The sequence below is a fragment of the Saccopteryx leptura genome, chromosome 2 (genome assembly GCF_036850995.1).
Source record: "Saccopteryx leptura isolate mSacLep1 chromosome 2, mSacLep1_pri_phased_curated, whole genome shotgun sequence".
NCBI lineage: Eukaryota > Metazoa > Chordata > Mammalia > Chiroptera > Emballonuridae > Saccopteryx > Saccopteryx leptura.
Window position 1 is genome coordinate 56,974,963 of NC_089504.1, and position 15,736 is coordinate 56,990,698.

The 15,736-nt window shown below is 42.3% G+C and overlaps 1 protein-coding gene across 6 annotated transcripts in view; it reads left to right on the plus strand.

Moving 5' to 3' along the window:
• TRPM3 (transient receptor potential cation channel subfamily M member 3) overlaps positions 1–15,736 on the plus strand; it is a 541,722-nt gene that overhangs the window by 463,117 nt on the left and 62,869 nt on the right. For all 6 annotated transcript variants that reach the window (XM_066367997.1, XM_066368000.1, XM_066368001.1 and 3 more), the window contains 3 exons: positions 2,554–2,682; positions 7,604–7,855; positions 14,715–14,889. In XM_066367997.1, coding sequence (XP_066224094.1) covers positions 2,554–2,682; positions 7,604–7,855; positions 14,715–14,889 — 556 coding nt within the window. The remainder of the gene's footprint in view (positions 1–2,553; positions 2,683–7,603; positions 7,856–14,714; positions 14,890–15,736) is intronic.

Genomic DNA, 15,736 nt, shown 5'->3' on the forward strand with positions numbered 1-15,736 from the left:
AGAGATGGGAAATTATGTGGTTGTGTCAGAAAATGTGTCAACATAATGGTCTCAGAAAATACCTTTGACTCATATTAAGAATCTATGTGTGAAAGGAAAGGAGGGAGGGAGGGAGGAGAAGAAAGAAGAAAGAAGAAAGAAAGAAAGAAAGAAAGAAAGAAAGAAAGAAAGAAAGAAAGAAAGAAAGAAAGAAAGAAAGAAAGAAAGAAAGAAAGAAAGAAAGAAAGAAAGAAAGAAAGAAAGAGGGATCCCATTGTAAGAAAGAAAGAAAGGGCCCTGGCCGGTTGGCTCAGTGGTAGAGCGTTGGCCTGGCATGCAAGGGGTCCCGGGTTCGATTCCCGGCCAGGGCACACAGGAGAAGCGCCCATCTGCTTCTCCACCCCTCCCCCTCTCCTTTCTCTCTGTCTCTCTCTTCCCCTCCCACAGCCGAGGCTCCATTGGAGCAAAGATGGCCCAGGCACTGGGGATGGCTCCTTGGCCTCTGCCCCAGGCGCTAGAGTGGCTCTGGTCACAACAGAACGATGCCCCAGAGGGGCAGAGTGTTGCCCCTGGTGGGCGTGCCGGGTGGATCCTGGTCGGGCGCATGTGGGAGTCTGTCTGACTGTCTCTCCCCGTTTCCGGCTTCGGAAAAATACAAAAAAAAAAAAAAAAAAAAAGAAAGCAAGAAAGAAAGAAGGAGAAAGGGATCCCACTGTAGAGAAAGCAGCATTTCTGTAGCCCTGTAGTTGCCAGTTTCCCTTTGTACTTCCGGACACCGTGCATCGTTCCCCACCTTCTAAACTGCCCCCCGCCCTGGCCTCACTGTATCTCAAAAACTTTCAAGGCCTCAATCCCTTAGTCATCACTGTGTCCTATTTGCTGGGTGTTGGTCAAATAAGTTTGTAAAATATGATTTTTATGTTTGCTTGCTAATAGTTTGCATTGGAGGCTGTGCAGTGTCAGGTATATGTGATCGGTGAAATTGCAAATTACCTTCCTGCTTGGGAAGGGCCATTGTTTTGCTAATGCTTGCTGGAGGAGAGGTTTTTATGCCAGAAAGTTTTGAAAAGAGAGAGCAGAAGGAGAAAGAGAAAGAAGCCATGTTTGCAGAGTGAGAGAGAGAGAATACAGAGTGCTGAAGAAGCCAGTTTTGCAGAGAAAGAAGCCATGTTGTCAGGGAAAGAGAAGGTGTGCAGATGAGAGACCAGAGGTGAGAGGCTTTGGGAGTCCTGCTGAGACTGGTGAGGCCTTTGGTTCTAGGCGGAAACTGGAGAAGATTCTCCTGGTTGTAGAACCGGAGAATACATCAGTGGCTTTGGGAGCCCTGAATGGAAAGGGAAGTGTTTCCCAGTGTGTTTGCTCATCGGCCGGTGCATGACTTTAATAAAGGAATAGCCCACCATTTTTTGGCTCCACTGTTTCTTTACCATCTGCCCGAATCCAATGAGAACCTGCATGTGAATGGCCTCGACAGCCACAACTACTGGCCATACACTAAACAAGCTCCAAAGAGTAAAGAAGATTTGAATAAACTCTCTCTTAGTTCCTACTCACAGCCCCTGAGGCCCCTAAAGCCAGTAGGTACCAAACTCAACTTGACGCATTGCCTAGGAAAGGTTTAGTTTATGTGCCATTGGCCTTCGGTGAGTTTTTCTCCCAGAGGCTCCTGGCCCATTATGCAAGAACCTCACCGGCCCTCCTACACTCCACTCATCGAGACAGAAATGAATCATCCAGTGACAGTCACCAAACCTGCACCCTGCTTTTCCCTGGGACACCCAGTGATTCAGCCAGTCCCAACAGGGTTTATCCTCTGATGCTAGGGCCTCATGAGGATTACACCCCACTCCCAAGATACAGCCAGCCATTTCTTTCAATAAATTGCTTTTTTTTCTCATTTTATGCCAAAGAAGCAGAAAGCAGGAAGGACTATTCCAACTTGAATCGGGCAGGAAGTGAGCTGATGGGAGAGAGGTGAAACCCTGCTGGGGCATTGTCAGGGGCATTGTCAGGACAAGCATGTTAAGGAAGGAGAAAAACAAAAGACATTAACTCAGAAGAGAATTAAAATTGGGCTTCTAGATAAAGCCCAGGCTATTTTTATGTTGGTTTGACCAATTTACAAGTATAGCAAGTGTCTTCTTTTCCTTTTCACTGACATCTAATCCACCTGGCATGCATTAGGCAAAAATCCACTGTGCTGCCCTAGTTCAAGAACCTGAGACTCACGCATGAGCAAGAGCAGCCCTGAGAGAAGTTCCCTTTTTAGCCAGAAAGACACGAGAGGCTAGATGATTGCAAAACAAAATGATGCATCATGACACATAAGTACAAGCAAAGTACTGGGAGCCAGAGACAAATGGAAGAGTCAAAACAAAGATTGCATATCAAATTGTTTCCAATAGTACAGTCTTTTATATCTTTTTTGATAGTTTAGAGCTTCAAAGTTCATTTTGTCATGAGCTCCGAGTCCTGCTTCCTGACCTTGTTCTTGTCCTGCCATGCAGTGGCCTTGCCCACGGGCAGGGCTCCCGGGTCTTTGCAGCCAGAGCTCTGTATTGTGTTTCCTTACAGCTGGCGTACATCGGATACCTGATGCTCTTCAACTATATCGTGTTAGTGAAGATGGAGCGCTGGCCTTCCACCCAGGAATGGATTGTCATCTCCTACATTTTCACCCTGGGAATAGAAAAGATGAGAGAGGTAACCACTTTCATAAAACAGAACTGAGGAGAAAGACAGCGGTTAGCTACACTTGTGCGTGGAGGGGAGAGGGGGATGCTGGAGATTCAAACACAGACCATTAGAGGAAATGTTCTCTGATGCAGCCACAGAAATTTGGCCTTGGCTTTGAGGGCTGCTCACCAACCTGGGGAGGTTCTACCATGTGTCTACAGGATCATCACTCCATGAGTGCTTAGCTTTAGTCCATTTCCTGTTCACATAGCTCTTGCTCCAAGGAGCCCTCAAATTGTTTTCAGTGCTGTTTATAACTTTGTACTCATCCCTATGAACAAGACTTTTTAAATTATTCCACTTTTTATCTTTATTTTTTTTTAATCTTTAAATATTTCCACTTTTAACTCCCATTGCAAACCCCTCACTCTGGATACCTTTAGACAGGGTCTACCAATACCTTCATTCTCCAAGTGCATTTCAGCAGCTTTGGGAGAAGCTATGCTTTCATTGGCTGATTCATTCTCTGGTTTATTCCTTCTCAATATTTATTACACACTTGCTGGGCACCTGCCTTTCCACTAGCCTTGGCCATCACTGGAGTGAATTGAACATATTTCTCATCCTTCGGGCTTTGAGTGTAGGTCCCTATCTTCTCCTCCAACCCACATGGAATAAAAGTAGCTATCAGAACACTACCCCTATAAAGTATTGGAAGTCAAAGATGGCCTCCAAGGCCATCAGATTCAGAGCCGCTAAAATGAATGTAGTGAAGCGACAGTCCACCAGAGGGCTCTGCAACCCTGCTGAACACACTCCACAAACTCCCATTCCCAAGCCCAAAGGGAAGTCAAATCTGCGGTATGATGATTCCTCTGCATTTCCCCCTGAAGCTATAGAGTCTGCAGGAGAGGCCTTCTCAGGAAGAATTGCTCCTGTCAAGTCTACTGCCCCCTCTAGAGCTCCTGAACAGTCCTACTCTCTGTACGACAGTGAGTAGGAAAATATGTTGGGCTCCACAGTAAAAAGGATCCCTACCAACACACAGATTTACTCGTCTTAATTACTAAAACAGGTTAAAAGTCCCTCACTATCTTAGATTTTAGCTCCAAAATGTTCTCTTTTGAAAAAAGAAAAATGTGGGCCTGACCGGGCGGTGGCGCAGTGGATAGAGCCTCAAACTGGGATGCGGAGGACCCAGGTTCGAGACCCCGAGGTCGCCAGCTTGAGCATGGGCTCATCTGGTTTGAGCAAAGCTCACCAGCTTGGACCCAAGGTCACTGGCTCGAGCAAGGGTTACTTGGTCTGCTGAAGGCCCACGGTCAAGGCACATATGAGAAAGCAATCAATGAACAACTAAGTTGTCGCAACGAAAAACTGATGATTGATGCTTCTCATCTCTCTCTGTTCCTGTCTGTCTGTCCCTATCTATCCCTCTGTCTGACTCTCTCTCTCTCTCTGTCTCTGTAAAAAAGAAAACAAACAAACAAAAAGCAACAACAAAAAGAAAAATGTGGTATATTGAGAACATTTAAAAATTTTCATATATGTATATATATGTGTGTGTGTATTTCTATTCCTTCTCTTGGGTTTTTAAACTGCTTTGAAGAGGGTAAACTGCTCCCATTTTATAAGAGACTAGATTTATTTAAAAAAAAAGGATGCCTTGCCTTCTTGCCAGGCAAGAGTTGTTGCCTTGTTCAGCCCAGTTGACAGTGCCTTCTACTTCCTGACCAGTTTGTGGCGCTCCCATTTGTAAACTAAAAACAGTCATGTATTTGCTCTGGTCTTCGTGCAGGTCCAGCGTGCCCCTGCTGAGGGCTCTCTCGCTGGGGTGTCAGCTCACTCTGGTGAATTAACGCCCAGACGCATAGTCCTGCCCCATGATAAGCAGAAAAGGGAAGACTTGAGCAGGGAGATTGGACCCTCTCCAGGGATTAGACTGGAAGAAGACAGGGAGCAGTCTGTACTCTACAGCCTGTTCTGAATGCGGCTGCCAAGCAGGCAGGCTGCCAGGAACCTCAGGGCCTGGATATCCATTTCTCCTGAGGTGGCATGTCATAGCAGAGAGGTCTCGCAGGCTGGGGTCAGCGGGGAGTCAGCAGGAGAGAGCCTGCTCTGGAGAAGCTGTCAGAAGGGAGGCACCGACCACCTTAGTGCCTCTTCAGCCTGCGGAGGCAGCTCCCCCACCCCATGGCCCTGAACCCATTAAAGAAATACTTAACTGCCAAGGGAGCAAAGACACCCACCTCCCCAGGTCCCACCTTTGAGTCTTCTCATAGTCCGCACGCAGGCCCTCCAGATCTCAGGCGCCAGATCCTGGAAACATGGAAAAGTTTGTAGGCTTCTGACGAGGGATACACAAGGCTTTGTGGTTTCACATGCTGCCCTCCCATTCCCAGAACCACATACTTCTGCTTATAGTCACCAAAACAAGCCACAGTAATCCTTTAATAGCATGCAACTGTTCACAACGTGCATCGGTAGACATGATCTCACTTGGGTCCTCCTCCCCATGACTCTGTGAGGTAAATGGTATGGTTGCTATGACATCCCCACTTTACTGGTATGGGAACTAAGGCTCAGGGTTTGAGCTATTTTTCTGTATTCCACAGCTAGAAAGGGGAAGTAGGTCTAAACCTGACCAGTGGCTCTTGGGGCCACTGTTCTTCCCACTCAGGCAGTGGGTTCCAAAGCAGCTGCTCCCCAGAGCCCGGGGCTCTGAGAGGAGCCCCAGAGCAAGCTGGGAGAGAGAGGGGTGGAGGGCGGGGCTCGCCTTGTCCTGCCAGCCTCACCTCCAGCTGCTTAGCTTTTAACCTTTTTTTTTTTTAGGTTGAGATGTCTCAAGAGTATTTTTACTATTTAAAAAATTATACTATAAACCTCTGTGTTTAACAGTTTTAGGAAAGTGTGGGCAAAGTGTTAGAAAAACTCTAAGGCACCTGCCCCTCGCCCCCAACTAGGCACACACAGATTTGCTCCTAGTTAGGATGGAGCTGGGCGTTAGAAACCACCAGGACAACAGCAGCTGCAGTACTTTCTGAAAGACAGGATAGTCAGTCTATGGGCATCAGCTTGACCTAGGAATACGTTGAATATATAAGTCCTCAAGCCCTGTACCAGGCCACTGAAACAGAAACTGCAGGAGTGGGACCCAGCCATCTCCAGGTGATTCTGAGGCATGCTCATGGCTAAGACATCCTGGTTTAGGAATGAGGCTACCAGGTGGCTTCTGGTATCTTGCTTAGCCTTCCAAGCCCTAGTCCCGACTTACTAAAACCTCCCTTCCTTATTATTTCAGGCCAACATAAGCCATAAAGGGGGATACGCCAGTTCAAATACATAACTGCGAATGAGAACTGTCCCTGGTCTTTTCTCTCTCCTTTAAGAGGATCTGAGTTGGGCAAGTGGTGGGTCCTAGCTCGAAGAGATAGAAGTCTCAGGGGTAAACATATGATTCAATCAAGTAGCCCTGCTCCATAGCCTCAGTAGGCTGACTTCCCTGGCTCCTCATATCCTTGAGCAGGCTGTGGTATGGGATGCGTGGCAACTCCTGTTAGTAGCTACACATTTCATAGTGTGTGTAACCAAAAAGGCCCGTCTGGATTTAAGGTAAGTCAGAGCCCCACCCAGCAGTTAAGGGACTGGAGAGCTGCTGTGTGATATCTATGCCACAGTCAGTCAACAATATTTGAGTATTATCTACGTGGCTCTGGGGAACACAGGGTCTGCCCTCAGAGTTTACAGTCTAGTGGAAACAGATGATAGATAGGTGGATAAATAGATAGACAGACACATAGACACACACATACTGTATGTGAGTATGGAAGTTAATTTTAATATAGTGATAAAATCCTCAAAAAATAACATAGGAAACTATATCAGAGAGTGACCTGGGGCCGTGGAGACCTCTGCAGGGAGGGTGCTCAGGAAGGTCTGGAAGGAGCAATGTGAGCAGAGACCACAGGATGAGGAGAAGCCAAACATGAAAATTTGGAAGAAGAAAAATGCCCAACAGAAGGAACAAGTGTACAGGCCTGAGCATAGAATGGATTTAAAAGCAGACCACCATGGCTGCAGGGTGGGCAATGGGGAGCAAATGGTGGGACATCAAATGAGGCTACGACAAGGAGTTTGGATCTTTCTCTATTTGTAATGAAAGCCATCAGAAGATTGGAGCATTCAATTATAATTTGCTTTAGTTTTTATTATTCTTGTTCCTATGTCTCTCAAGTCTCTCTTTTTTAAATTGAGGTATAATTTACTTGTTAGGAAATGAACAACTCATAAGGGTACAGCTTGATGAGTTTTTACCTACACATACAACTGTGTAATCACCACCCAGAGGATGGCATATGTTTTTAAAGACTGTGCTGCTCAGAGAACGGATTGAGGCAGGGCAGGCAGCAATGGCACAGGGATACCAGTTAGAAGGCTGTTGCAGACACCTGAGAGATGTGATGGGGCTTAGCACAGAGTGGCAGCAGTGGAGATGGTGAGAAGTAGTTGGAATAGGTTGTATTTAGAAATAGAGGTAATAGGACATGTTGATGCGGGAGACTGGGGTGTGAAAGAGAAGCATAAGGAGTCCTCCCAAGCCACGAGGTTGGAGTAGCTCAGTATGGTGGTGCTGTTTACTGAGATGGAGAAGTATTTCAGAGATTTACAGGGTATTAGAAATCACTAATTTTCTAGGAAGACCCCAATTTATATCTTAGAATTGTAAAGCAACCCAAAAGAAATCACACCTATTACTTATATTTGCCCTGGAATATTTGCACCCCGATGGCCCAAGCTTTGCTCAGTTGTACATTTATAGCATGCAAGTATTCAAGTAGATACAGACAAACAAAACAAGCCGCTGTTGTCACTAGCAGACCAAGCACTCTCCAACTGGGCTGAGAATCTAGACCGAAATCCTCACCCCGCTCTCTTTCCCGCCTTTTAGATTCTGATGTCAGAGCCAGGGAAGTTGCTACAGAAAGTGAAGGTATGGCTGCAGGAGTACTGGAATGTCACAGACCTCATCGCCATCCTTCTGTTCTCTGTTGGAATGATCCTTCGTCTCCAAGACCAGCCCTTCAGGAGTGATGGGAGAGTCATCTATTGTGTGAACATCATTTATTGGTACATCCGTCTGTTAGACATCTTCGGCGTGAACAAGTACTTGGGCCCATATGTAATGATGATTGGAAAAATGGTAAGCAGGGTCCTCTGATTCCATGTGATAAATTCTCAAAGAAGGAGTAGTTAATAATAGGAAGAGGAAAATAATTTATTTGGGCCTGTCATCAAGATCTAACTGAGATGGCCAAGGGAAGGGGCTATTTTATAATTCCTTTTAAGTATTCTGGAGTTTGACTACCTCTCTGTACATAACTGCACAATTAGCTATCACTCACCCATTTGCTTACTGAAAAAAATATATAAAGATCACATATTTTGTGCCAAGCACTGGTTTAGGAGTTGGGTATCTAAAGGTGCTCATTCCATGAGACTGCAGTTGAGAGAAAGAAGTAATTTCCATACAGTGTGAGAATGCTATAAGAGACATGTATATAAACTACAATAGGAACACAGGAAAAAGAAACTAGGTCAGGAAAGGTTTCACATGGAGGTTATATTTTTTCTGGATCTTAGAGGAGGAATAAGTCTCCACTCCAAACAGATTTTTAAGATTTTTAACATTGCTTTTATTTAATGAAGTGCTAGGAGAATGCTTTTCTTTACACAAAGGGGGAAAAAAACATAGTTTATTTGAATTCAGCCATTAGGTTGTGCTTGAATTGACCGTTAAGTTCTGTCAATATATCATGTGTCTTGTTATATTACTGGAAAATGATGCCTGTTAAAAACTAGGTTCCAGAATGATGGCCTACTTATCTTATTCTTTAAAAAGGAATCCCAAGTGGCAAACTAATATGCTTCCCACAATGGCTGTGGACTTGTCCCAACATTCCTTGACCACACTAGTTTCGAGACTTCCTCCACAGAGATTGAGCCCTAGGACAACAGCATTATTGTGCACCTGGGAGTGCCCAGGTAAATCAGCTTCCTCTCCAAACTCACTAGAGAAAAAAATCAGAGTCTGGGTTATTTGGGGTTTTTTTTTAATGAGGCGGTCTACTTTTCTAAGTGTATCCTCTACTTTACCTTTGCAGGACATATGTGGGAAAGCCAAGTAATCCATCCTACAGTGGCAAATACCACTTATTAAAAATCCTCTTTGTTAAAAACCTCCACTCCAGTTCCATTTATGAACTATTGGGAACCAAACAATTGGTCAGGAGATGTTCTTTATTGTTCTCACTCAAGTTTTACTATATACATTACTGCTGCTTACCTTTCAGTCAATAAATCCATATTTATTATGTGTGTGTGTGTGTGTGTGTAAAACTCTCCTAAAATAAATCTTGAATAACCAAGACACTTCCTACAAAAGCACTGACAAACTCATGCAAAGAGAGGGAGAACTTGAATCCAAAAAGAAGTATGAGACCTTGAGAGATTTATTTAACCTCTTTGAAACTCAGTTTACTCATTTTTTACATTAAGTAGTTACAATGAATGCATATCTTGTAAGGTTGTGATAATTAGTAATGACACCTATTAAATAGCCAACAGTGTCTGGATCATAGTAGGTAGTTGATAAATTGTATCTGTTATTATGTTCATATTATATTTGTTGAAATAAAAAGAAAGGGGGTAAGGCCCTGGCCAGTTGGCTTAGTGGTAGAGTGTCGACCTGGCGTGCAGGAGTCCCAGGTTCAATTCTCAGCCAAGGCACATAGGATAAGCGCCCATCTGCTTCTCCACCCCTCCCCCTCTCCTTCCTCTCTGTCTCTCTCTTCCCCTCCCGCAGCCAAGGCTCCACTGGAGCAAAGTTGGCCCGGGCACTGAGGATGGCTCTGTGGCCTCTGCCTCAGGTGCTAGAATGGCTCTGGTTGCAACAGAGCAGTGCCCCAGATGGGCGGAGCATCGCTTCCTGGTGGGCTTGCCAGGTGGATCCTGGTCGGGCACATGCGGGAGTCTGTCAGACTGCCTCCACGTTTCCAACTTCAGAAAAATACAAAAAAAAAAAAAAGAAAGAAAGAAAAGGGGTAAATTGGTGAGCATAGTTATTCTGCTCTGTTCTTAAAACTTTTATACAAAAGTTTGGTATTTATAATAACAGCATTGTTTTGGGAACATATCCCAAACCCATTTTAGAGAAGAAAAAATTAAATTCAACAAGCTTGAGTTAGACCAAATCCCAAATCTGAACTCCAGTTCAGTTGGAGATTTTGGACTAGGGAAAAAAATGCATCTTACTCTGTTATACTGCCTGTTATATAATCGTCTTTGTACTTTAGTAATGAATTTGAGATTGTGGTGAAAATTCCTATGTCTAAAAGCAGATAGTCTCAACTTGGAGTCTAGGGAAGCCATTTAGAAGAGAAGAGCTGTAGACCCTTCACCCCAGTTATATATAAAAATGTGTGGGTGTATGAATTTTCTGAACAGAGAGGAGAAGCTTCCATGAGATTCTCAAATGGATTCTCAGATGGACCCAAAGAAAGTGAAGAACTGTAACAGCTGTAAAATTAGGCCAAGTTTTTTCAGTCTTGACACTATTGATATTTTGGACTAGAAAAGTTATTGTTTTAGGGAGACATCCTGTGCATTATAGGATGTTTAGCAGCATCTTCTACCCACTAGTATGTACACACACACACGCACGCACGCACACACACACACACATACACACTAAAAATGTCTCCAGATATTACCATATGTTCCAGGAGAGGGGGAACAAAATTGCCCTTTGTTGAGAACCACTGCATTAGGTGATTACGTAACCAGATTGGTTGTTTTTTTTTAATTGATTGCTACCTTATTTTATTTCAATAAACAAAACCCGCAAAGGCCCAAACAACCCAAATATATTACTTTAAAAAGATTAGGTAGCATTTACATAGTTGAAATAACTAAAGTCAAACTAAAGCAGCAAGATAATTTAAAAAGCCATGTCTATCATTTTAATTGATGGCATAATTATCCCGTTTTTGTTAGAATTAAACCTTACTATGGAGTGAGCGAGAAAGATGTACTACATTTTCTCTACCTTCTAATTTATGAATGACTTCACTTCTTCATCAGGAATAAGTAGAAAATGAATATGTTTAGGGTCTTTGTTCTCTATGGGGTGTTTAAGATAATTAGTTCAATAATTGGATCACTGATCCAGAAGGTAGGTAAAATATGCCTATAGAATTTATCAGGGAGCCAGATGGACTGCCAAGCTGGAACCTTAACAAGAAATGCCCAGATGTGATTATACTGAAAGTCCCTGAACCTTAGAAAGTTCCTATTTAGAACTAACCTGCCAAGTAACTGTGCCCTGTGGTCTAGGGATAGACAGCTGCTAAGATGCCTGGATACTGACAGAGTATGATTCCAGTTGACCTTTGGGTCCAGGATTCCACTTCTCAATGAAATTCTCTAAACCTAGTGCTAAGCTAACTTATAATGCAGAATAAAAATAACAATAATAAAACTATCATTTACTCTGTTCTATATCCATGTCAAACATGTCATCATCAAATACAATCTCATGAAATAAGTTTTCGTGTTTCATTTAACAATGGAATAAACTGAAAGTGGTCAAGGGGCAAAGGCAAGATTCAAACCCCTATCTGGTTCCACAGCCTGACCTTCTTCCAATTCTAAAAATAATAGTAATAATCCATTAATATTTACTGAAAACTACCCACATTAAATATTTCACATATTGTATCATTTAATCCTTACAAAAACAATTCACATTATTATTGATGTTATTGCCACTATTTTGAAAATGAAAACAAGATTAAGTTAAGAGCGCCTAGTTGTGTTTTGGGGTTTTTTGTCTGTTTGTTTGTTTGTTTGTTTTGTTTTTTAGGGAGAGACAGAAAGAGAGAGAATGGGACAGACAGGCAGGAAAGGAGAGAGATGAGAAGCATCAACTCATAGTTGCAGCACCTTAGTTATTCATTAATTGCTTTCTCATATGTGCCTTAACTGGGGGGCTCCAGCCAAGCCAGTGGTCCCTTGCTCAAGACAGCGACCTTGGGCTCCAAGCCAGCAACCTTTGGGTTCAAGCCAGCGACCATGGGGTCCTGCCTATGATCCCACACTGAAGCCAGCAACCCCATGCTCAAGCTGGTGAGTCCGGGGTGACCTCAGGGTTTCAAACCTGGGTCCTCAGCATCCCTGGATACTGCACTACCACCTGGTCAGGCATAAGACCACTTAGTGGTTTTTACTAGCAGAACCAAAATGAAATACCCCAGGTAGTCTAACACTTGAGAATATGTGTTAACTATGACAGTATATACACTCCTCTATAAAACAGAATCAAAGAATATTTGTAAGAATGAGACAGAACCAGGTCCCTTAATATTAAACCAAATGGACAATTTAGCTTTTAATACATAGGTGGCTAGCCCCAGTTCTCACTAATAATGTTCTATTTCTGCACTCTATTCTCTCAGATTTGGGTATTTGATGTTTGGTCTCTGAAAAAAAATTGAAATTGAGTGTTTGGGAAGAATGCTTCTTTCCTTTGATTGTTTTGACCCTTTGAATAAATATCACAATCAATCTGAATGAAAACAACCCTGAGAAATGAGGATAGTTGCAGTATTTACTGGCTGAGTTTTCTTGGATCAGACTAGCTCCTAAATCTCATGAGTACATACCTTCCTCGCCCCACCCAACTTTTAGTCAATCTAAATAAATATAACATGAAAAACCCATTAGTGTTTCTTCATTGGTAGAATTTTTTATAAATAAATAATGAAAGGATTTTACAAAATAAAAAGAGAGCAAAGAAGACCCATGTTTCCTATAAACTGGTTCAGCACAGCTGGCTTGCTCATTTTAGGAGAGCTCTGAGACTACTAAGTTGTGAAAGGAATAACTAATTATCTAGCATTTATATTTTAAGGACAGAGAACAAATATGAATTACTGTCACATTTTGAGAGAGTCTTGCTTAGTTTCAAAGTCAGATAATACTTGAGACATTGATTTTGACATTGCCTTGGAAGTTGATAAAGTGACCTAAAATATATTGAGTTCCCAGTATCCTAATGCAAACAAGAAGGCTGTAATGTTTCAATTCCAATAACAGGCACTGTAAATGTACTCTATTAAAATAAAATTTTAAAGCCTTTATTATCACTGATAAGATCATTAATCTTCCTTTATGGAGGGATATCCCTTTCAGAAGTTTGTCCTTTGTATTTCAGAAGGTAAACTTTTGTATTAGATGGTTTGATGCAAGGGATAGAAACTAATCTCTAACTAGCTTAAGCCCAGAAGGGATATACTGACTTGTAGTTGGGCAAGATGGAACTGGCCTTAAAGACTACTGCAGTCAGACTCTCAACCACTGTCAGGACATACTGTCTCTCTCTCTCTCTCTCTCTCTGAAATATCTGCTTCATTCACTCTGATCAGTAGTGGGGCACATTGTCTCGGACACTTTAAATTAACATTATTACAAAGAGATAAATGAAGTGTCTGTCTCCCAGTTTCAGTTGAAAAATATCCAAAGAGCCTGACCAGGCAATGGTGCAGTGGATAGAGCATCGGACTGGGACGTAGAGGACCCAGGTTCGAACCAAGGTCACCGGCTTGAGCACAAGGTCGCTGGCTTGAGCGTGGGATCATAGACGTGACCCTGTGGTCACTGGCTGAAGCCCAAAGGTCACTGGCTTAAAGCCCAAGGTTGCTGGCTTGAACAGGGATCACTTACTCTGCTGTAGCCCCTGGTCAAGGCACATATAAGAAAGCAGCCAACAAACAACTAAGGTGTCACAATGAAGAATTGATGCTTCTCATCTCTCTCCCTTCCTGTCTGTCTGTCCCTATCTGTCCCTCTCTCTGACTCTATCCCTGTCAAAAAAAAGAAAAAAATGATAGAAAAATTTTCAAAGAAAGGATTCTGGTTAGATTCTTATGTCACATGCCTACCTCCTATCATTGCTGTTGCCAGAGGGTGAGGTACCATGATTAACCTAGCCTGGAAAAGACACTAACCTTTGTGGCCAAAATGGAAAGAAACTGTCTCTAAAAAAAAGAGAGAGAGAGTGAGAGAGAGAGAAGCAATGGGTTCTAACTAGATAAAATAGTAGTTATTATATCCTCATCTATTTTGATGATTAAAAGAAGTAATTTTTCATATAAGGAGAAACAGATCCCAAATATCATATGGTATGAAAACAAGCAAAAAAGAAAAAGGAATAAGAGAAAACACTGTACTTGAATGCAGTCAAGAAAGTTTTATAAACATGTCAAGATGAAAATCCAACCTTTCAACAGCAGGTACAGGAATGGGCTACCTGATTCTAATGCCTAGGAACACACCCTTCAAAACTAATAGAATATGCTGCAGGAGAATTAACTCCAAAAAAAGTGGTTCTCTGTAAGCCTGGTTTGTTGTAGAATACCACGTGATGATATGGTATATGATGAATATTTGTTGTCCAAGCTTTGTTTGCAAATAATTATTTTCTTGAGCTTTCCACCTCTTCATTAGTTTTTCAGAACTTAGGAGAATTTACAGCATTGCAGTAGTTCTTGAAATTGTTCAACTATACCAATTTTAATTTTGCTAAAAAGAAAGAGACCCAATAGGGTCATTTGCCTTCCCCAGGAGCAGAGAAAAAGTTAATATGTACAAAATTCATATAGATACCCAAGCTTCTGTGTTACTTGACTTTCAGGTCTAGTCTTGACTAGGTCCTACAGACAGCAATGGAAAATGAAGGCGTCCCACTGGGCATATGTTTCAGGGTTTTGTTTTGTTGTTGTTGTTTTTTAATGACTTTTGAGTTACTGATAAGATACCATGAATACTGACATCAATAAACCAGGTGTCCTCCTATCTTGACACAACTCCCTATCTAAACATCCCTTGTCGACATTATCAAAAATTGAACTTCCTTCAAAGATTTCCGTCAAAGTCAGTGTCATTGGAACATTCAATCATGTGAGTTTTCTTTTGTTTTTCCCTCTGCTTCCCCACCCTTCCAGATGATAGACATGATGTACTTTGTCATCATTATGCTGGTGGTGCTGATGAGTTTTGGGGTTGCCAGGCAAGCCATTCTCTTTCCCAATGAGGAGCCATCATGGAAATTGGCCAAGAACATCTTCTACATGCCCTATTGGATGATTTATGGGGAAGTGTTTGCGGACCAGATAGACCGTAAGCAAGTTTATGATTCTCATACACCAAAGTCAGGTATTTAACTTCAATTGAGTCATGTCTTTTCCAAGTTCATTTGTTTGTTCTCAATAAATGGCTCAAGATAGAGGACCAATTCCTAGCTTGTTATCTTGGAGGAAAAATAAAAAAAAAAAACAATTACAGAAGATGAAGATACAATTTTAACAAAGTAGTCCTCAGGTATGTCTTCAGGTATGTCCTTTCTGTGACACAAATCAACATCTGGTGTGCCAAATTTGATCAAGAAACAAACCATTGAAAGAGATTGAAATTCTTTGGGGATTCAGAACCCTAGGGCCATGTGTTGACTATTTTAATATTAGTAATATATTACATCACTACTCCCCACCCCTTCCCCAGCCTGTAAAAAATAAATTCCTTGGGTTTGACTTCAGAACAGATAAACAATTCTCAATTTCACCATTAGAATTCAAGAGTGAGGGCCAACATCTGCATGGTGTTTTCCTTGCACTGGAAACTATTCTCCAGCTCCTTCTCCCACTGCCTTGAATTATGTGCTTTTGAGACTCAAAAGAAGCAAGTATTCATTGCCTGGAAGTACGGAAAATGCCTTAGGTTATAAACTGAGTTGCTTGCTGTAAATTCCAAAAATAAAATAGTATCTCTATCACGAAGTGAATCAATGTGGGGAGTGAGCAGCAGAAGCAGGCCCCTAATGCTTCAAACCCTGATAGACGCTGATTCTCTATATTAAACATACTTCTTGTATAGAATGTGATGATAGTTGTACCCTGGAACTCTGTTCCAGAATTTTGTTTGGACCAAATGTTAGGGTACATCAGTCATTGGAAAGTTGTTTGGGAAG